General features: G+C 35.5%; 1 protein-coding gene across 2 annotated transcripts in view; it reads right to left on the bottom strand.

Moving 5' to 3' along the window:
* The window catches only part of LOC128223955 (centrosome-associated protein 350-like), a 99,058-nt gene extending 90,917 nt beyond the window's left edge, over window positions 1-8,141 (bottom strand). For both annotated transcript variants that reach the window (XM_052933475.1, XM_052933477.1), the window contains exons 1-3: window positions 8,059-8,141; window positions 3,722-3,765; window positions 530-688 (exon numbers count right to left, since the gene is read on the bottom strand). In XM_052933475.1, the coding sequence (XP_052789435.1) occupies window positions 530-688; window positions 3,722-3,765; window positions 8,059-8,125 (270 nt within the window). In that variant the 5' untranslated portion in view covers window positions 8,126-8,141. The remainder of the gene's footprint in view (window positions 1-529; window positions 689-3,721; window positions 3,766-8,058) is intronic.
* Between the last annotated feature and the right edge of the window lie 14,319 nt (window positions 8,142-22,460).

The following is a 22,460-nucleotide window of genomic DNA, read 5'->3' as shown; positions in this document are numbered from 1 at the left end:
ATATCAAACTTTGCATGTACACTATAATGTCTGAAGCCAACAAGTAGTAAAAGAACTCAGGCCAGCGTATTCATTGAGGACTGATGATGTTAACTTAGGCTGGTTAGCTCAGTTGGTTGAGCAACTGATTTGCTAGCCAGGGGTTCCGGGTTCAATCCATAGACTGGCAGCATACAAAATAGTTCTGACCTGTGCAAATCAGAACCCCGTCACATAAAATGCAATAAAAATATCATAGTACCTTCAATAGTGAACTAGAAACAATGGGCCGATTGTTCAGAAATTGTTAACCTCATCGTTGTTAACTTTCATATCTTTACTGTTTCTTCAATAGTTATGATCTGTAGTTTCCCAAACAACTGATTTAACTCTTACATGTTTTATTTAAATATATCAGCACATCTCAAAACATTTCAACTTTTAAAGTTAACAACAAAGTTTGTAAAGTTAACAACAAAGTTGTTATTCATGTTGTTAACTTTTACCAAGTTCTGAACAATTAACCCAATAAGTCACACATAATACCTACCCCTGAGGCGTATTCATTCCCCACTTTGTAAGTCTCGTTATTATTCTGTGCTGCCCCTAACGATGTGTAATCGGTTATAGTCGTCTCCTCGGTCAGATTTAGAACGCCCGGAATCGGTTGTCGATCCACATCATCTAAACGTGCCTCTATTTTACGTAGCTGTTGGAAATGAAATATGTTAATACCACTGGTACTAAAACAAATGCTGAACCATGCAATTGTGCTTAAGTAAGAAAATAAAATTAGTTTGAAATATGGATTTCACATATTTATTTAGCTTGTAAGCCCTGCCAACATGTGTCCTATAACTTTTCTTATTAATTTAATCAGTCTCAGTTTCCAAGCAGTATTTTATTTATTTTTTCCACTGCCTGTGCCTTCCTAATTTGGAAATATTTCTGACATTCAGAAAATACAATAGCAAATATACATAATTTTACATTCTAATGCATGCACTATATATGTGTATGTAGAACTGTTCTTGTAAAGATCTTGTTTTCAAGGATTATTTTCTTGTAAAGATCTTGTTTTCAAGGATTATATACATCAGGTTTTTTTTATTTATTCATGGAAACTGTGTCTTACAAATTGGAAAAATATTATTTATTTTTCTATGGGGGGGGGGGGGGGGGGAATGGTCACTTTTGCAAGGGGAAACAGCCATAAGAAGGCAGTTATTGCACCAAGAAAATTTACCACCAATTATTTATTGAAGGTTTTTTAAAAATAATGTTAAAAGCATGATGATCAGGATGCATATTTTTAATATGAAATAGACGCAAGCAATACAATATTAAGTGGGGGGGTTATTTTTAAGGATAAATTCATTCAGAAGAATATTTTCAGTACTTGATAATTTTCATAACAATCGATCTGCATGCAAAGTTAACTGCCAAAATCTATTAAACTTTGATATCTGCATTTATCTGTATCGTATTTCATTCAATTTAAGATAATGTGAGCAAAGTTGAATCCAAATTTTAGAAAAGTCACATGACCTTCTGCCCTTACAAACCTTTTATTTTGGGCACCTGAAGAATTTGCATTGTAAAAAGGTGTATTTTTGCCAACATTACTTGATCTTTTCAAAAGGTATTGCTAGATATTATGTTTAATGATCTATATAAACAGATGCGTCTTGTATTGTTAAAATTCCTACACGCACTAAGTTTTCTTTCTATATATATTAATGATGATAGCTGTAAGGCCAAAAAAAACAATTGTTTGTTTCTGGTTTACTGTCCCGACCTAATAAAAGCCTCCAGCCCTTTTTATATATATATATATATATATTTTTTTTTTTTTAAAGAGAGCAGTCATCGAAATTAGACTTTTGGACATTTTACCAGTGCAGGGCTTGCGGGCTTGTGCTAATTTCGACCACTGAGAGAGTCTTCCCTCCATAAACACAACTTTTTTAAACAAACTGTCATTAAATTAATATTTGACAGAATAAACCTCCATAAGCACAGCAATATATAAGAGACATTAACAAAAAAGTGCTGTTTTCAAGAAAATGATCTTGTCATAAAGAATTTTGCAGGGAAAAATATCACTACCTACCATACCTAGAAATTTTCAGACAACAAACTATATATTTTTTAGGCCATTTAATGCCATTAATATGGAGGTTATTCCATATCAAGTGCCTTTTTTCCCTTTCATCAAACAAGTGATTAAATCCTTATAGAAAACTTATTAAGTAAGTGTATGCAAGTAAAATAATTCCCAAAAGGGACTTGTTAATGTTTTGTAGCACCAGACATTGAAAAAAATAATTTTGTGCGATTACTGGATTAAACGAAAGCTTAAAAAAAATCATATATGTATTGTAACATTTTACAGAAAATGCTCTAGTTTTGCCAAAAAGCATATGTTATTATTTTGAAAATTGCATCACTTGGACTTACATAATTCTGTTCAATGGTTACAATCTCTTAAAGTCACTGTTTGGTGTTTATTCATTTATTTTTTTAAATAGCCCCATTTTAGTAGTTCTAAAAAAAATGCTGCGAAGGGAAAATCAATTAAAAGCAGGGCAAGCAGATGTGCGGTTTTTAAGGGGGCATAACTCAAAAATGATTTAAGCCACAGTGCTGGATCTTGTTGCACATATGCCTACAGCTGCTGATAAAATGTGTGCCAAGTTTCATACATTCTGACATTTGACCATGGTAAAGGATTTACTAGAAGCGCCGCAATGCGACGAAACCAGGTTTTTGTTATGTGCAATCAGAAATTATAGCCAATTAATTTGTTCGGTCAATGCTAACTAAAATTATTGGGCAGAAACCATTTTTCTATTTTAAGTAACAGTGACCTTGACCTTAGCCCCTCCCCCCTCAAAAGCAATCCCAAGCTAGCTCTTCACATAAGCTACCTACACACCAACTTTCGTCAATATCTATCAATCCTGTCTAAAGTTATTGGGCAGAAACATTTTTCTATTTTTAGTAACAGGCGACCTTGACCTTAGCCCCACCTCCCTCAAAAGCAATCCCAAGCTAGCTCTTCACATAAGCTACCTACACACCAAGTTTCATCAATATCTGTCAATGCTAACTAAAGTTATTGGGCAGAAATCATTTTTCTATTTTAAGTAACAGTGACCTTGACCATTTTTCTATTTTAAGTAATAGTGACCTTGACCTTAGCCCCTCCCCACTCAAAAGCAATCCCAAGCTAGCTCTTCACATCAGCAACTTACACACCAAGTTTCGTCAATATCTATCAATGCTAACTAAAGTTATTGGGCAGAAACCATTTTTCTATTTTTAGTAACAGTGACCTTGACCTTAGCCCCACCCCCCTCAAAAGCAATCCCAAGCTAGCTCTTCCCATAAGCTACCTACACACCAAGTTTCATCAATATCTATCAATGCTAACTAAAGTTATTGAACAGAAACCAATGTTTGACGCCCGCCCGTCCGCCCGCCCTCCCGCCCAACGACAACCTCATTCTAATAACCAGGTTTTCAATGAAAAAATTAGCACAAAGAACCTGAAAACCCCCAGTTTTGACAATTAATACATTGACCATCTCTTTGAAAAACAGTTAAAATAAATTCGTATAAAATTTATAAGAAATAAAATGTGTCTTCCTCTTTTTCAATCATTAACATGTTCCCTTCAAGTTTATGGCAAAATCAGTTTTCATTTCTTCATATATATATAAATTCATGTTTTTCTTACCTCAGATTTTGCCTTGCCAACTGTATCCCAAGCCTTGTTTAGCCCTGGAAAACATCAAATGTATGACTTGGTTAAAACATTTATAGTGATGCTCTGTTTTTTTTCAATATAAGAAATAAATTTTGAGTGATAAACCTTTATTAAACTACTTACTAAATAATGAATTCATGAAAAGTATGAATTACTGATAACGAGATTGTAAACGTGTATTTAATACCTGAAAACACACAAATATTAAATGATTGGTGGGTCCTAAAAGGTTTATGATCGTCACATAAGATAGAAATACTTTTTTTATGTACCTTTCTTTCAAATTAAACTCAGTATCCTTCATAAGAACCACTGTTTTTCGATACTTATTCATCCTTTTCGGTGAATTAAAACAACACTTTAAATTGTGGCACTCCTTATTTGGGAGTAAAAGTGCATAGATCTTTAAGTAGAAATCAAGTAAATAGATCTACTGATATACAATAAGTGTACACACCACAGAAAGTGGTCTAACTTGGCTTTGTATTTATATGCTTTACAGGGTCTAAGATGTCTGGGCCCTAAATCAACTCATTAAGGGACAGACACTTTTCACCCAGAAAGGGTGAGGGTCCTGAATCCAAAACAGGGGGGCGTCTTTGTAGACTTGTCGTTCACAATAACTCCACAGCAAAGTCAGTACATCAAGGATGTTTAATATTAGCTGATAACCGCTTTTTTTTAAATTGAGCTCTAAATGAATAAGCACAAACTTAAATACATAATACATATGTACATAATAAAAAAAATTATGTCCATAAGAAAAAGCTCCAGATAAGATTTTTCAATGAATTGTGTATATATTACCCACTCATTTTATTTTGAGGGAATTTCCAGCCTTTTTTTTATTTTCTTGAAATATCAGTATTTAGCCTTGTGCATTCGGCAAAACTCTTTACTTGGAGTGATTTGGATGCCAATTGGGTAGAGATAAAAGTCATTTTAAAAAAAACAACAACATATATAAAACATGTATATATAATAAGTGAAATGTTGTTTCTGCTTTATAGTAGAATAGTTATAAATCAATTTGATAAGCTTGGGAAGATGCATTAAAAATATTTTTTGACTCTTTTGGAAGCCACTTTGATAAATAATTTTCAGACGCTCCAGGTTAACAAACAAGAGATACAAATAAAATCATCATCAAACTTATATTATTTATCCATTAAAAATGAAATAACTGCAGTCATTTATTTTCTTTATAAAGAATAAGATCAGAAGTTTATATTTTCTTTCCATCAATTTCAATCGATAATAAATAAAATAGTTGTATAAACCAATGCATAATGGTAAATTTTGAAAACTTCCAGTTCAGTGAACCACTTTCGCTTCGCCTTCAAGCTTTATTTTAACTCTTTTGGAATCTATTGAATCTGCCATAGACTGTAATATAAATCTGTGTTGGCATTATATAATTTGTATAGATGCCAGCCAAACATTAATATGCAAATAAAGTTCAACAAAACATAAATAAAAGGTGAACAATATCCTAAAAAGGTTTTTTATACACAGAAATATAAAACCTTGCCGGGGGACGGTAAACAAACCTTTCTTTTCACGGGGTGCAATCCAAAAATACTTTCTTTTTAAACTTTAACATACCGTACAAATTTTAATTTTCAGTTTTAAAAGGCAATTCATTTATAAAGCATTAATATATGGTTTTCATTGAGCATTAGAAGCTGATTCATCGAAAGGATGCATTGAATATATTTATACAACATAAATCACGTTTATTATAAAAATACTTATATGAATTTACTTGAGAAAGTCTGAGAAGACATTTTTTGAAATGCATCTTTACATAGATCTTAAATGCCAGCATTTAATTATACATGTTGACACTTTTGACATCTATCTTTACTGTCGAAGATTTATTTAATATAGTTTAAACATATTTATTTTTGAAGTTATTTCAACCTAATGTTAATCACTCTCATTGGCACAATGTCATGCAAGAGTGTGGTCTTGTGCTGTGTGGGGGAACCGGAGTACTTGGTGGAAACCCACTGGCTTCATTACCACAAACCAAAATCACATGCACACAGGGTGGGAATCGAACCCGTGCCACCTAGATGAAGCGAGTGCACTCCTTATGCTCTAACGAAATTGTAACCAAACATTTTTTAAAAACAAAACACTATTGAATTTTTTTTCAATACAGGGCCACACAAAATTTCGATTACATGCAAACATAAAACAGGCTACATAGGGAAAACATTTAAATTTGGAAAATTATTCATACGTATACATGTATTTTATTAACAATTTTTCCCTAATTAATAATAATTAGCGTCTAGACTTATTTAAAAGGGTAGGTTTGGTAACTTAATTATTTTTAGGCCTCATTCATAATCTTAATTTGAAGGGAACATTATAAGCTGAGTATTGGGTATTGAACTTTGAAAAAAAAAAAACAGCTATCTCAAAATTCTTATATTAATAACAAATTCATGAGTTCAGTGAGCTAAATGTTAATCCTGTTATCAATTCCTAAATCATACCAATTCAGCGTGACAGTTAACCAGGACAAAATACAAGTGTACTTTCCAAATAGGGACAAATAAATGAGTAGAAATTTCGATAAACAAACATATTTGTTTAACGGTTGTGACAAGCAATCCACGTCAATGATGATAAAAAACATCTATTAATTTCATAAATAGTGCTCATTATAATAATTGCACAAATGCCAACAAAGTTCGATTTAAGCCAAATCTGGATGCCTCTGATTGTATAAGTTGGAGATTTTCCAAGCTTCTCTTTGATATCAAACGATCATCAAATAATCAGGCTCACATAAAAGATTGCATTGAAACTCATAGCTGATAAGTTGGATATAAATTGAATCAAACAAATGGGCCTCATTTAGAATTCAGCGCCTAGGTTTTAAAGACATCCATTTATCATATCACCTCAAGTTTTGAATGGAACATTTTAAATCTACTATACCCACAAAGGGAGGGAACCTTAAACTACTGTTGTTGTTTTATTTAATTACCTCATAAATGAGTTGTCTGTCAAAATAAATTGTTGGCAAAAATAGTATAAGTCTTCAATAATAAAATGATTCAATATAAACTGTGACATATTCATTTTATTTCATCAATTTAGAAATGAGAACTGTAAAATGTACAGAACAAATGTTACATTTAAATGAGTAAACATTTTGTAGAACTTTCTGAAGATGATATTAGGCCTAAAAAAATACATTTGGTTGGAAAACCTCTGAAGCAGGCACTGACCCTACCTTTTTTTTTTAAGGCCTTCGTCAAGGCACAGTGTTGCATGAGAGTGTAGTCTTGTTTTGTAGGGAAAATGGGAGAAAGTCCAGCTTGGTGACAGTCAACCAGCCCACTGTTCTGGCTTGGTGACATCAACCAGTCCACTGTTCCGGCTTGGTGATATCAACCAGCCCACTGTTCCGGCTTGGTGACAGTCAACCAGCCCACTGTTCCGGCTTGGTGATATCAACCAGCCCACTGTTCCAGCTTGGTGACAGTCAACCAGTCCACTGTTCCGGCTTGGTGATATCAACCAGCCCACTGTTCCGGCTTGGTGACAGTCAACCAGCCCACTGTTCCGGCTTGGTGACAGTCAACCAGCCCACTGTTCTGGCTTGGTGACATCAACCAGTCCACTGTTCCAGCTTGGTGACAGTCAACCAGCCCACTGTTCCGGCTTGGTGACAGTCAACCAGCCCACTGTTCTGGCTTGGTGACATCAACCAGTCCACTGTTCCAGCTTGGTGACAGTCAACCAGCCCACTGTTCCGGCTTGGTGACATCAACCAGCCCACTGTTCCGGCTTGTTGACAATCAACCAGCCCACTGTTCCTGCTTGGTGACAATCAACCAGCCCACTGTTCCTGCTTGGTGACAATCAACAAGCCCACTTTTCCTGCTTGGTGATAATCAACCAACCAGCCCACTGTTCCTGCTTGGTGACAATCAACAAGCCCACTGTTCTGGCTTGGTGACAATCAGCCAGCCACTGATCCGGCTTGGTGACAATCAACCAGCCCACTGTTCTGGCTTGGTGACAATCAACCAGCCCACTGTTACGGCTTGGTGACAGTTAACCAGCCCACTGTTGCGGCTTGGTGACAGTCAACCAGTCCACTGTTCCGCCTTGGTGACAGTCAACCAGCCCACTGTTCCAGCTTGGTGACAGTCAACCAGCCCACTGTTCCGGCTTGGTGACAATCAACCAGCCCATTGTTCCGGCTTGGTGACAATCAACCAAACAAATCCCAGTGACCAGATCAGGAATTGATTTTCTAATTTAAACCCCCAATTTCTTACCTGTATTGTACTGGGATGGTCCACTGCCCTGCACCACGGGGTCTGTCACTTTCCTGCCCTTGAACATCCTAAAAACAGGTGGTGGGACGATCTACATCTGAAAGCGAAAACCAGAAATTACAATCTTAATTTATCGATGAAATTGACAATCATTATATGCTTAATACTTTTAGGTAGTGATAAAATGGGTAGTTTGCCTCTAGCTACATTAACAGATATCATCATTTAGAAACAACAGCAGCCCAAGTAGATACTCAATGAAAGCTCATGCATTTTTCTTGGTCATTTATCCGATTGATCTTGGTAAAATCAACTACATGCAATGCTGAAGAAAAACAAGAGGGCCCTGAATCGCTCACCTGATCCAATAAAGATCAACAACAATAACATTCTGATTAAGTTCCATGAACATATGGTCATATATGTGGCCTCTAGAGTGTTAAAATACTTATCGTATTATCTGACCTGGTGACCTAGTTTTTGACCACACATGACCCAGATTCAAACTTGGCCTAGAGCTAATCAATATAAACATTCTGACTAAGTTTCATTGACATACAGCCATAAATGTCACCTCTAGAGTACTAACAAGCTTTTCCTATGATTTGACCTAATGACCTAGATTTTGTCCGCACATGACCCAGATTTAAACTTGACTTAGAGATTATTAATATAAACATTCTGACCAACTTTCATAAAATTTTTTTATAAATGTGACCTCTACAGTGTTAACAAGATTTTCCTTCAATTTGACCTGGTGACCTAGTTTTTGACCGCATTTGATCCAGATTTGAACTTGGCCTAGAGCTAATCAATATAAACACTCTGACCAAGTTTCATGAACATACAGTCATAAATGTCACCTCTAGAGTGCTAACAAGCTTTTCCTATGAGTTGACCTAATGACCTAGTTTTTGACCACAATTGACCTAGATTTCAACTTCACTTAGAGATTACTCATATAAACATTCTGACCAACTGTCATTAAGATACATTATAAATGTGACCTTTAGAGTGTTAACAAGCTTTTTCTTAAATTTGACATGGTGACCTAGTTTTTGACTGCACATGACCCAGATTCGAACTTGGCCTAGAGGTAATCAATATAAACATTCTGATCAAGATTTCTGATGATACAGTCATTAATGTGACCTCTAGAGTGTAAACAAGCTTTTCCCATTTTTTCACCTTATGACCTAGTTTTTGACCGCACATGACCCAGTTTTAAACTTGACTTAGAGATAATTAATGTTAACATTCTGACCAACTTTCATGATGAAACCTTTATAAATGTGACCTCTAGAGTGTTAACAAGCTTTTCTTTTCATTTGAGCTGGTGACCTAGTTTTTGACCGCAAACGACCCATATTCGAACTTGGCCTAGAGCTAATTAATATAAACAATCTGACTAAGTTCCATAAACATACAGTCATAAATGTGACCTCTAGAGTGCTATCAAGCTTTTCCTATGATTTGACCTGGTGACCTAGTTTTTGACCGCACATGACCCAGATTTAAACTTGACTTAAAGATTATTAAAATAAACATTTTGACCAACTTTCATGAAGATACAGTCATAAATGTGACCTTTATAGTGTTAACAAGCTTTTCATTTAATTTGCCCTGGTGACCTAGTTTTTAACCCCAGATGACCCAATATCGAACTCATCCAAGATTTTATTGAGGGTAACATTCTGACCAAGTTTCATTAAGATAGTGCCCAAATTGTGACCTCTAGTGTGTTAACAGTCTAATTGTTGACGCGAATGACGACGGACGACAGACACAGGGCGATCACAATAGCTCACCTTGAGCACTTTGTGCTCAGGTGAGCTAAAAATATGCACTGATTTCCCCCAGGCCTTTATGGCATGCCGGACCTGGTGTGCTTTTCGCTGACTTATTCCTGACATGCGTTAATTGTGCCGACATGCTTTCATCTGCGCAGTTACAAGCCTTATCAAAACAATCATTTATTTTGACAATACACAAAAGTTGCAACAGTTAACTGACAGCCAGTAATGAAGGTGTGCTCAAAATATTACAGTACTCGTATCAGCATATCAGGATCGACAACAGCCGGAAGACGTGCCAGTGAGGATCAACTAACTCCTCCAGTACTTTTTCACAACAGGGAGTTGTGAAAATATCACTGTTGTAGGGGACATTCACTCTTATAATTGCCTATTATTGCACAGTAAACAATAAGTTTTAATTGATTTAGGTAACATATTTTGTGTGTCATATTATTTTGTTTAGGCAACTACTTTTATATTTTTTGGATATTAAGAAAACTGGAGACTTTAATTTTTGATAAAACGGAGAGAAAAATAAAACCTTTTTTTCGTGTTTTTTTTTTTAATTTTGTTCCTGACCTTTCTGATAACAGGGACTCAAATATTAAAGAAACAAAGAAATTGAATATGAATAAGACCAATGTTGGTACGAGGTTATTCATTAGGCAGTGATAGTGTTGTGCAGATGATCGATTATAACCGCGATTGATCGGAAAGGCCTACGTCGGCGACAATCGATAGTGAAATATTGAACAATCGATTATAGAACCAAGGGACGTAACCGCTATCGACTTATTTTTCTTTTTCTGGTCAATGCTAGTTTTGTTGAAATGTTTAGGTGTTACCATGCTAAGTTATCTAGTCATATTCCTATCAAGTCAGTAAGTCACTACAGTACCAGATTTTCTTTATAATTTAACAGCTAAAGGATTGTTTTTCAACTTTAACATGTGACGGTTAACTTCTTACCATGTAAGAATTTAGTTTTGTCAGTCTTCTGAAAGAAATTATTCTTGTAAAACATATAGAATATTCTACAGCTTACTGACCAATTATTAAAAAGAAATTGATATCTTTCTTTACTTTTATTTTACACATGTATACAATATGAAATGTAAGACGAAAGTTTGAGTCTGTGGTCTCATGTTCTGTTATAGTAACTTGTAAACACAAAAGGATAGAACTTTGCGTTCTGAATAAATAATGTAATTTATACAAAGAAATGTACACACAATATTGTAAGTGAACCTTGGTGCTTAAAACTGGTGCATGTACTGTGTCTGCATGCCTTAAATATGATGACCAAAGATAATTAAATAATGATTAAATCGATTTATAATCGATCATTGATCAGTTTCATAAACTGATTATCGATAATTATTTTTATGCCCAGTTCTCAACACTAGTCAGTGATAGCTAAGTGACACCAATGATAAGGTGTTTAAAATATATATGAAATGACATCACAGGGCTTTTTCTATAGTACCAACTGGTCCGACTATCGGACCCATTCCCAAAGCAAAATATAAGATTTTTTTCCCAATCTTCAGAAAAAAATCCTAAACCAATCCATTTTTTTTTTAGAAATTCTGTTCATTTTCAACATCCTAAAGAATTATGTGATGTGAATTTTTGTTGGTAATTGAACTCAGAAATCATTGGTTTTCATCACATTCAGAGATCTGAAATATGAAATATTATCTGTCATGATTTATTGCAATAGATATTTACACCCCAAGGATTGGTATTTCAGCCATTGTGGGTCTTTTAAAGGGAAAATAAACTAATATTAAATCATTTCCTAATTCGCAGGAGGCAAGACAGCTTTTTCTTTTAACTGTAAAATTTCTTAATTTTGGCATTTTCACGACGCAAACTTTCCCAAAATGTCTACGGTCTTTTTCCCAAAATCGGCAGAAAAAGCCCTGCATCAGCAATATTGCGTGATGGCAGAACATGCTCGCATATTTTGAACTCTGCTGCTAGGGGCACAAAGGTGGGCCCTAAAATGACCTTTATATCTGCAAGAGTACGCAAAGATTTGGGGATGGCCCTATCCAGTCATACCCCTGATGAACATTTGATGGTTTTTGCAGTTCCGTTCATTACTCGATTCGTCTGTCTCAAAAAAGAAATGAATGCACTTTTTCTAATTATTCAGTGCAATTGATAGTATTTTCCTTAAAATTCGGACATTTGTTAAAAAAAATAAAAAGTTATTATTATCCCTACAGTACAGAGTCAATACCAATTGAACACCCAAATGGGTAAGTGCCTCATTACTTTTGTTATTTAATTGATCCACAATTACTCTCTTACTACAATGAAAATACATCAATATAATCCTAAACAAATAATCACATGCGCTGACACTGTTTTGACCAGGTATTTGTCAGCTGCAGATCAAAGAGGGATGGTATGGATCTTATTATGTATAAAATATGCAATATGAGTGTAAATATATGGTATGATGTCGACCAAGTTTCTTTATTCCAATTATGACCCAAGCATTAATGTTTTTGCACTAGGATTAAGAAAACAGACAATCTAATAACACTGAATATAAAATGTGTAGTGTTAATAGTAAACACCTCATACATACATGTACACTTGAAGCCAAGTCCCAATTCCACTGTACCAATTTTAATTAGCACAACCTTTGCACTGGTAAAATGCCCTTTGGCCTTGCTCAAATTCAATATTTGATATAGAAGGGCTTGTTGAATTTTTATATGTCACTAGCGTAAAAATCTGACTTGTTCATGATGGGCCGAAATGATGACTTCAGTTTGTAACCATGACTGTTAAAGAAACTATTAATCCTATCTACAGCAAACGTCAGCTCCAAAAACCAAGTCACACTTATGCAACAGGTCAAGAAGAAAAGTATATATGGTAGGAAAGTTAGAAATTGTGAGATTAAGTGAAAGGAGGAAACGGAAAAGTGTGAGTGAGCTTTTTGTTCTACCATCCTCTGGTTATCATGGCCACAGCTTTCACAGTCTTAAGAATCATAAGAAGCTACTTATAGCTGGACCTATAACCTTAAATGGAAAGATGACGGTGTGTAAGCTTTTTTTATAATAATATTTATAATCTCAGCTCTCAAGGCCCATTCAGCGAGTGCTCCGATAAGATCGTTAGTTATATAAGGTTTTTGGAGCAAAGTGCACATGTAGACAAAATGTAACTGTGGTTAGAGCTACAGTACACTCAACGAGTTAGACCCACTTTCCTCGCTCACTCCGAGGGATAAAGTCGATGATCGCGGGTTTCCTCCAAGGGTAAAACTGTTGCCCTCGCTAAGAACCCCCTGAGTTCCTCCGAGTGGCTGGCTTACCGCCGAGTTTAATATGAACGATAGCGTTGAGAATCATCCGATTTTATGATCCGGCGGCGGAACTCCGAGTCTAATCAGATAAGCAAGAAATCATTCTTGTTTAGAAGTTATTTATTTTTATGCTTATGCACATTGTTAAGCGTAAAAGATTCTTACATGTACCAACGTTTAATTTGTATAAATGTCCGTAAACGCCAATTGAATATTGTCTTGAATTATAAACATTGAATCATTAAAGTATATCCACTAAGTTATTGCATCATAAAGCAGCCGACTATTTACACGATTCTGAACCATGACCTCTGACGTCAAGCGCGTGATCAATACAATGCAGAATATACTATTTATTATTGGTGGTTAAAAATAGCTATGACGTTTCATGGAAATTTCCACAGAAAACGAGGCAAGAAGGCCTTCAAAACCATGCGCTGTGAACTTTGAATGCGTGCTTGACCTCCTGATTTTCCGAAAATGTGTAACCTAGAATTTCTCGGAAGAAATGTGTTTATCAGTCATTAGCAAAAACACGTTTATAAGATGCATGTGCAACTAGTGAAATACGACTGCATTCATGTGGTAAGCTAACTTCATGCAAATGGGCAGAGGAAAAAGAATAATAGCAATTTACTGGAGCCGTCGTTATCGGTTGAAAAGTTTAATAAAATAAATATAACTTGAGTGTAGATTCTTATCTAGTGTCCGCAGAGTTTCGCGGAGTTAACCCCGCCGAGGAACGCCGAGTTTGTTATTCTTCGGTCGACTGATCACCCTCCGAGGGCCTTAAATTCAAACTCCTAGGAACGCGGACAGTCGATAAAATCATTGTGTTGGCCGCGATAGCAAAAATCCGCGGAGGGAAACGGAAAGTGGGTCTAACTCGTTGAGTGTACTGTACCCTGATTCTTTAACGTGCACCAGTGTAAAGCACTGTCACACTAGACCCCCATTTAACGTTCCCTTCGGGAAAATGATTAGTATTTATTCGTGGTGTGGCAGGGAATCGAACTTGTGACCTTTGGATTAACAGTCAAGCATGTTCTAGACCACAGATCCGCCACCTTAAATAGAAATATTGGACAAACCCTACTTGAAGTATACCAAGTCTGGGGAGGGGACGCTTCAATTACTTGATATGGTAAACCTGTTCCAGAAAGAATGACACTCTATGTGGGATATGCTCAGCACCGTTCTGATTTGCTTGCCCTGTTGGCTATTCCACTCTATCTACCTATCTATCTTCCATTAATGTCAAACCCCTACTTGAGTTCTAGACAATTGCAAGTCAAACTGAAAGAATGTTAGTTAAGGTTGTGAAAGCAACAGAAAATATAAAAGCAACGTTTAAAATAGGCGGTACAGATTAGGTTCAATGGTAAAAAGAAGTTTGATCGCTCCCTTTGGCGAGACATGTCCACGGCCAACTCTGACTTGATTTGCAAAAGAATTTGGAAGTTAATTGAAATGACAGCTTTTTAAGTTAACTGTTCAAAATACCCCTAACATCTTGGAACTTTTCTTCATCAAATAAGCTACTGATGTATATTTATTGAAAATGAAGTCCATAACCCGAAAATGCAGGATTGTACATGTTTGGCACTAAAATGTAAACAAACGCTCACAAGAAAGTTTTCTTGCATACTAAATTCCAAAAGTACAAATAAACTTTTAAGACTTGTGCATTTTATCGTAACCTTGAGATCAATAGTTTTAGCGTCGTAAATATCACCTTAGTACCAGGGACGATCGCGAAATTAATCGGCGGGAAATGACATGCAAACACTTGTCAAAATAATTATCTTGACATAAACGCAATATTCTCTACACTAGTTGCATTTTTACCAGAAAGCATGTGAAAGCATATACTATTTACATTAATCGATTATCTTTTACCAATCGAAATGAAATGATACGGCCAATGTTTACTAAAAACAAAATACTCACATAAACATTCCATGGTCTCCGCCATTTTGAAACTGTGCGATGCATGATGGGACCAAAATCAAAGGGAAAGAACTGCAATAATTATTATTTGATTCCATTTTTTAGTTATCTCCCTTAGAGTGGGTTATATATAGATAGATAAATTTATTTCAGTAAGGAATGCACATACATGGACATTTAAAATAAACAACATGTATAGTAAATCACATTATACATACATGATATTTTCAATAGCTATGACAGGCACACCGAACCAAGGATGACACAAAAAAGAGAAAACTCCATTGTGGTCCTTTGTTTTGGTGGCTTGGCATAGGGAGGCATTGCATATTTAAGTAATAATATAGCTGTACATAATCGAAATTGCACAAATATATTAAAAGTTAGTCTTTATGCATTAAAATAAATATTGCCTTAGTTGTATCACAGTCACTTTACATAATTTAGTAACATAAAGTTACAATATAGTATGAATATGACAGTATGTAGTACTTATAAGGTGTGAGGTTAAGCTAAAATAGTTCCTTTACTGAAAATCTTTAAATAAATAAATGAAAAAACAAACAAAACCTTTTAATAGCATAACTAATTATGCCAAATTATCTAAAAAAAAGATTCTTTACTAGCAATTTAAAAACAGGTAATTTCTTAGTCTGTGCGATACAAGATGGCAACTTGTTCCATAAGGAAATACCAGAAAAGAAGAAGGACTTTTACCCAAAACCTTTGACCCCTGGAACAGCATACGCCCCTTTCTGACATAACCTTGTCCTATGTGTGTGCACAGTATCTTGGGAGATAAAATTGTCTCCCATGTAGTCCGGGGCTATGCCATTTTTATTCTAAAGACATGAATCTGGTCTACACGTTTGTTGACAAGTAACCAGTTGAGTAATTTAAAGTGTTCTGGGCCAATGTGAGACCTTGCATCTAGATCCAAAACAACCTTCAAGTTTATTTTGTGTGGTCTAGAGCTTGGTTTTAAGTAACTTGGTCAGACCATGATACCACATAGAACAGGCATAATCTAAATGAAATTGAATTAAGGCCATGACAAGGAGTTTCTTGGTGTGTTTTGTAAGGTAACCTTTCTTTCGATATAGATATTTCAATCTTGCATTAGCCTTTTTTAATATAGAACGAGCCATAGAATCAAAAGATAGAGTCTGATCAATAGTTGCCCCAAGATATTTAACAGCAGAAGTTGGTTCAATAGTGGTACCATTACATGTAATATCAAGTGTTGAGTTTGACCTTATTTTATGTTTAGACCCAAATAAAATTGACTCTGTTTTGCCTAAATGAAGTGACAACTTATTATCAACCAACCATTGATTGACAAGATGCAGGTCATCTGTCAATGACGTTACCACAGAAAACTTACATTTACCTGAAACAAGTATGCCAGAATCATCAGCGTATAACAAGAGCTTGTTTTTAACCACGGCTGACATATCGTTAATATAAATCAAAAATAAAAGAGGGCCTAGTATGGAACCCTGTGGAACTCCACATGTAATAGTAGAAGTAGTAGAATATGTACTGGAGACACCAACCAGTTGCTTTCTATCTAAAATGTAGGATTCAAACCATCTTAAAATGTCACCACCAAGTCCTGCTGATCGAAGCTTCATAAGAAAGATGGAGTGGTCGACTGTATCGAAAGCCTTTTGGAGGTCTAACAGAATCATACCTACTACGTGACCTTTGTCCATTTCCATTCTTTATGAAATCTGTTAAATGAATTAGACATGTATCTGTTGAGTAGCCACTTCTAAACCCAGACTGAAATTTATACAATAACCTGTTTACTTTGAAGTACGATTCAACTTGGTCATATACAACCCTTTCATAAATCTTTGATACAATACTTGAAATAGAAACAGGGCGGTAGTTACCTACAGAAGTTTTGTCATTCTTTTTATATATGGGAACTACTCTAGCTGATTTAAGATCATCTGGTACCATACCTTGAATAAGGGATAAATTTATGACATGAGCAAGAGGTTTGGCAATAATAGAAGCTCCATCTTTTAAAAAACGAGATGACATACCATCTAAGCCTGTAGCCTTATTAGCACTTAACTGAGATAAATATTTCAAAATCTGACTTTCGGAAACTAATGAAAAAGAAAAGCTATTTAACAACACGCCTAAATTGGAATAAAATTTTGTCACAAAAGATTTTCCAAACTTATTTACACAAACTGGTAATTTTTCAACAAGCTTAGAGGCAACTGTGGTATAAAATGAGTTAAAAGAGTCGGCAATAGTATTCTTATCAAAACAAATATCTCCACCAATATTAAGACAAATATTTGAACTTGAAGAAGATAACCCTTTCTTAGAAGGTAAGCCAAGATTTTTAAGAATAGACCACAGAGACTTTGAATCATTTTTGTTTTCCTCCAGGTTGTAATGTAATGTTTATGCTGTGACCAAAAGCAATCATACAAATTTCAGCGAACGCAATAAAATTATTTTTCTTTCAGAATCATTATTTTTTTTATTATCTGGGAAAGATGTCTTGAATTACGACATAATAACGTCAACTTCAGGTATTTCCAGTATCGACCGAAAACAGAAATACTTTAAAGATGCACTCTTACTCCCAAATAAGATACCACAATTAATACAATTGTTCGATTTACTAAAAAGGATGAATAAACGTCGAGAACAATGGTTCTTATGCAGGTTTAGGAGTTTAATTTCAAAGAAAGATCCATAAATCACGGTATTTCTACCTTATGAGACTATAGTAGATCACAGCAAATCTTTTATCACTCCGTGACCAATCATTTATTATTTGCTCGTTTTCATCTGTTAAATACCATGGCACAGTTACATTATTGTTATCAGTAATGGATATTTTCCATAAATGCATTATTTAGTAAGTATAGGTTTAACAAGGTTAATCACTCAATATAATAGAGGTTAGTTATAAATGTGAATGCATTGATTTTGAATAAAAGTGTCACTTAAAAGAGTTGGCACTTTTGCTCTGGTTTGTTAAACTAGCGGAGCGGTTAGGATTTAACGTTAGAGTCTTGGGACTTACTTGGGGCCGTAAGCTTTTGACTTTCGCCCCTTCCTCCGATCCGACGGCGAAATTATTTGGTTTAAAGTGTTGGCAGGGGGTATGGGGGTACTCCCCATATACAACAACTTTTAGTCGGAATGGTGCAATTTGGGCGTATTTTATTACAATTGTTTTCATAAAGTAAAAATTTAACTAGGAATATACTGGGGGGGGGGGGGGGTCCCCCTGAATCCGCTACTGGGTTACGTTCGTGAGAGTGAGTATTTATAACTAGTATTTACACCCAGTGACTTCTGGTGCCATGATGTTTGTTTGATATGTTTAAATCGCTTTCGGCAGGAAATAACGAAAATATCTAGACTCAGACTTTCGTAATTATGGGCCATATGTTTGATCAAGCGTTCAAAAGCGGTAACCCAAATATTAACTAATACATATCCGCTGATGTACGCATGGTTTCTCTGTGTCATCTGTACCTTGTGTGTGTCTCGTTGTGTGTGTGTGTTAGGCATGTATGAGGCTCTTGTTCCTCTTGTTTGAAATTACATAAAAATAAGGACACAACTTGAGATATAAGGACACACGATGGGTAGATGCAAAAATAAAATCAGTATAGTCTTTCGGCTGTATGGCAACGTGTTTTTTTTATTCATGTGAACTTATTTTCAACTCGAATTTTTATACAAAAACATATTACTAGTATTTTTTTCCACACATGATCTTAAACTCACACGTATATGAATAATGATTCGTTGGTTACTTTTCATACAGAATCACATTATTACAATACAACGATGTTCAAAAATCAAGAATAATTATATTATTTACAGGTGCTCTGCAATACATATTGAGGTTCACGAATTTCTTTTGAGGATTGGCTTTTGTCATAAGATTAATTCCTGTTCACATTGCGATTTGTAATACAAAAAGTAGCGTTTAAACCTCCGCACAATTAATTCCCTCTTGACAAAGTATATTGATATGTATGTATGGAACAAAGGGCTTGGTGTTTAACAGCTTATCAACACCACCCAGTGAACAATTTCCAAGTCAATCAATGATCCTTTCATGGACAGACTCATCGCGATATACCAACTTATACCACTCGCCTGCGGAGACAGCTGCCAGTACAGGGTTATTGAAGATGAAAATTTAATTGTAAATGGAAAAAGAGTTGTCCCCCATGTCTCATGCATATTCGTATAACTTTTCATCAGTCAATTTTCAAACGGTATGTATACAGTATAACGGACGAAAGTATCGTGGTTACCGACGATGGGACAGACTAAACAACCATCACATGACATGCAAACTGTACGATAACGCAAGATAGGGCCATTAATTGACTTATTAATGTCGTGCAAACCCCCAATTAACCCCTGTATTACCGACCGTTTCATGGCGGTAACCCCAATGTTGGGACAAATGTAAGTTTGAGTACTCATAAACTAATTAAAAACCCCAGTCAACACAAGTTTGGGTGACCGTTTCATGGCGGTAACCTCAATGTTGGGACAAAAGTAATGTTGAGTACTCATAAACTAATTAAAAACCCCAGTCAACACAAGTTTGGGTGACCGTTTCATGGCGGTAACCCCAATGTTGGGACAAAAGTAATGTTGAGTACTCATAAACTAATTAAAACCCCCAGTCAACACCAGTTTTGGTGACCGTTTCATGGCGGTAACCTCAATGTTGGGACAAAAGTAATGTTGAGTACTCATAAACTAATTAAAAACCCCAGTCAACACCAGTTTTGGTGACCGTTTCATGGCGGTAACCTCAATGTTAGGGACAAAAGTAATGTTGAGTACTCATAAACTAATTAAAATCTCCAGTCAACACCAGTTTGGGCGACCGTTTCATGGCGGTAGCCCCAACATCTAAAAGTACATGTATTTTAACGCATATTTGATCTTACTGTGTTGGTTTTAGCACTGTGTGACTCCCATGTGCAAACTTAGCCGTACGTCCCTTTAACATCCACGAGTATGTCCTAATTTCCTGTAACAACAAGGATATTTCCCTGCAACAACCACGAGGAAGTCCTAATTTCGTGTAACAACAACGATTTCCCCTTTAATATCTATGAGGATGTCCTTATTTTGGTAAGCACAATATTTTCCATTTGATACCTATAATGATGTCCTAATTTCTTGAGCCGTAGGGGTTAATTCCCTTTGAAATCACGAGGATGTCCTAATTTTCTGTAATAACAAGGATATTTCCCTGTAACACCCACGAGGATGTCCTTATTTCGGTAAGCAAAAGGGATATTTCCATTTAACATCCATAATAATGTCCTAATTTCTTGAGCCACAGTAACATCCACGAAGATATTTCCCTTTAGCATCCACGAGGATGTCCTAATTTTCCGTAACAGCAAGGATAATTCCCTTTAACATCCACGAGGATGTCCTAATTTCCCGTAACAACAAGGAAAATTCCCTTTAACATCCACGAGAATGTCCTAATTTCCCGTAACAACAGGGCTATTTCCCTTTAACACCCATTAGGATGTCCTTACTTCCCGTAACAACAAGGCTATTTCCACTTAACATCCACGAGGATGTCCTAATTCCTGTAACAACAGGGCTATTTCCCTTTAACACCCATTAGGATGTCCTTACTTCCCGTAACAACAAGGCTATTTCCATTTAACATCCACGAGGATGTCCTAATTTCTTGTAACAATTACAAGGATATTGCCCGTTAACATCCACGACGATGTCCTAATTTCGAGTAACAACAACGATATTTCCCTTTAATAACCACGAGGATGTCCTTATTTCCTGTAACAACAAGGATATTTCCCTTTGACATCGACGAGGATGTTCTAATTTCCTGTAACAACAAGGATATTTCCCTTGGACATCGACGAGGATGTTCTAATTTCCTGTAACAACAAGGATATTTCCCTTTAATAACCACGAGGATGTCCTAGTTTCCTGTAACAACAAGGATATTTCCCTTTAAGAACCACGAGGAAGTCCTAATTTCCCGTAACAACAAGGATATTTCCATTTAAGAACCACGAGGATGTCCTAATTTCCTGTAACAACAAGGATATTTCCCTTTAATAACCACGAGGATGTTCTAATTTCCTGTAACATGTTCTAGTTTCGTGTAACAACAAGGATATTTCCCTTTAATAACCAAGAGGATGTTTTAATTTCCTGTAACAACAAGGATATTTCCCTTTAACAACCACGAGGATGTTCTAATTTCCTGTAACAACAAGGATACTTCCTTTAACAACCACGAGGATGTTCTAATTTCCTGTAACCACAAGGATATTTCCCTTTAACATCGACGAGGATGTTCTTATTTCCTGTAACAACAAGGATATTTCCCGTTAACAACCACGAGGATGTTCTAATTTCCTGTAACAACAAGGATACTTCCCTTTAACATCGACGAGGATGTTCTAATTTCCTGTAACAACAAGGATATTTCCCTTTGACATCGACGAGGATGTTCTTATTTCCTGTAACAACAGGGATATTTACCGTTAATTATCTAAGTAATAAAATGAGTATATGACTGAATAAAGGCCATTTTATTTTGTATATACAATGTATAAACACAGGTTATAATCTTGGTGAAATTTGTTAACATTGTAACGAAAGTCGACAACATGAATGGATGCTTACTGTAATTACTTTAGAAAACTTGAACAAATATATCATTTCTGTTTACACTTTTTGCTACTTGGTAGTATGGTGATATCTTTATTCGTAAATATAATAGAACAGAACAGAAAAGAACATAACGTAATGTTCGTTTAATTTAACAATATATATAGCGTAATATACGTAATTTACAAAAGAGTTAAACAATATTAAGGAACTTTTTTCTAGGACTGTTAAAGCACCTTTTTAAAAACTTGACTGTACCGTATATTCCAAGAACTGCACGTGTTGCTTGCGCTCCCTTCTCACAAATGCACGGGTAACCCGATTTATAAAACGAACGAATGGTATTTGATGACTGAAACGTACACTAGGAGAATAAACCTGTACTGCAAAGGCATTTCACGTTAAAAATAATTTAAAAACAAAATTACGTTAATCTTGTTTCACCTTTTAAAGTAATCAACACCATTCAATCGACGCAAAATCGACAAATTGCATATTCTGTGACGTCACCAAATGACGTTGGCAAAGTTATTTCCGGTAAGACGTTGTTGCTTAGTTATCACAAGTTATCACATATTAGACGCATTTCCATACTTTTCATTGTTTGATACAGTAAATATAAACTAGTTAATCGTATTGCGAGCAAG

The sequence above is a fragment of the Mya arenaria genome, chromosome 17 (genome assembly GCF_026914265.1).
Source record: "Mya arenaria isolate MELC-2E11 chromosome 17, ASM2691426v1".
Taxonomy (NCBI): Eukaryota; Metazoa; Mollusca; class Bivalvia; order Myida; family Myidae; genus Mya; species Mya arenaria.
This window is presented reverse-complemented; position numbering and strand designations above follow the sequence as displayed.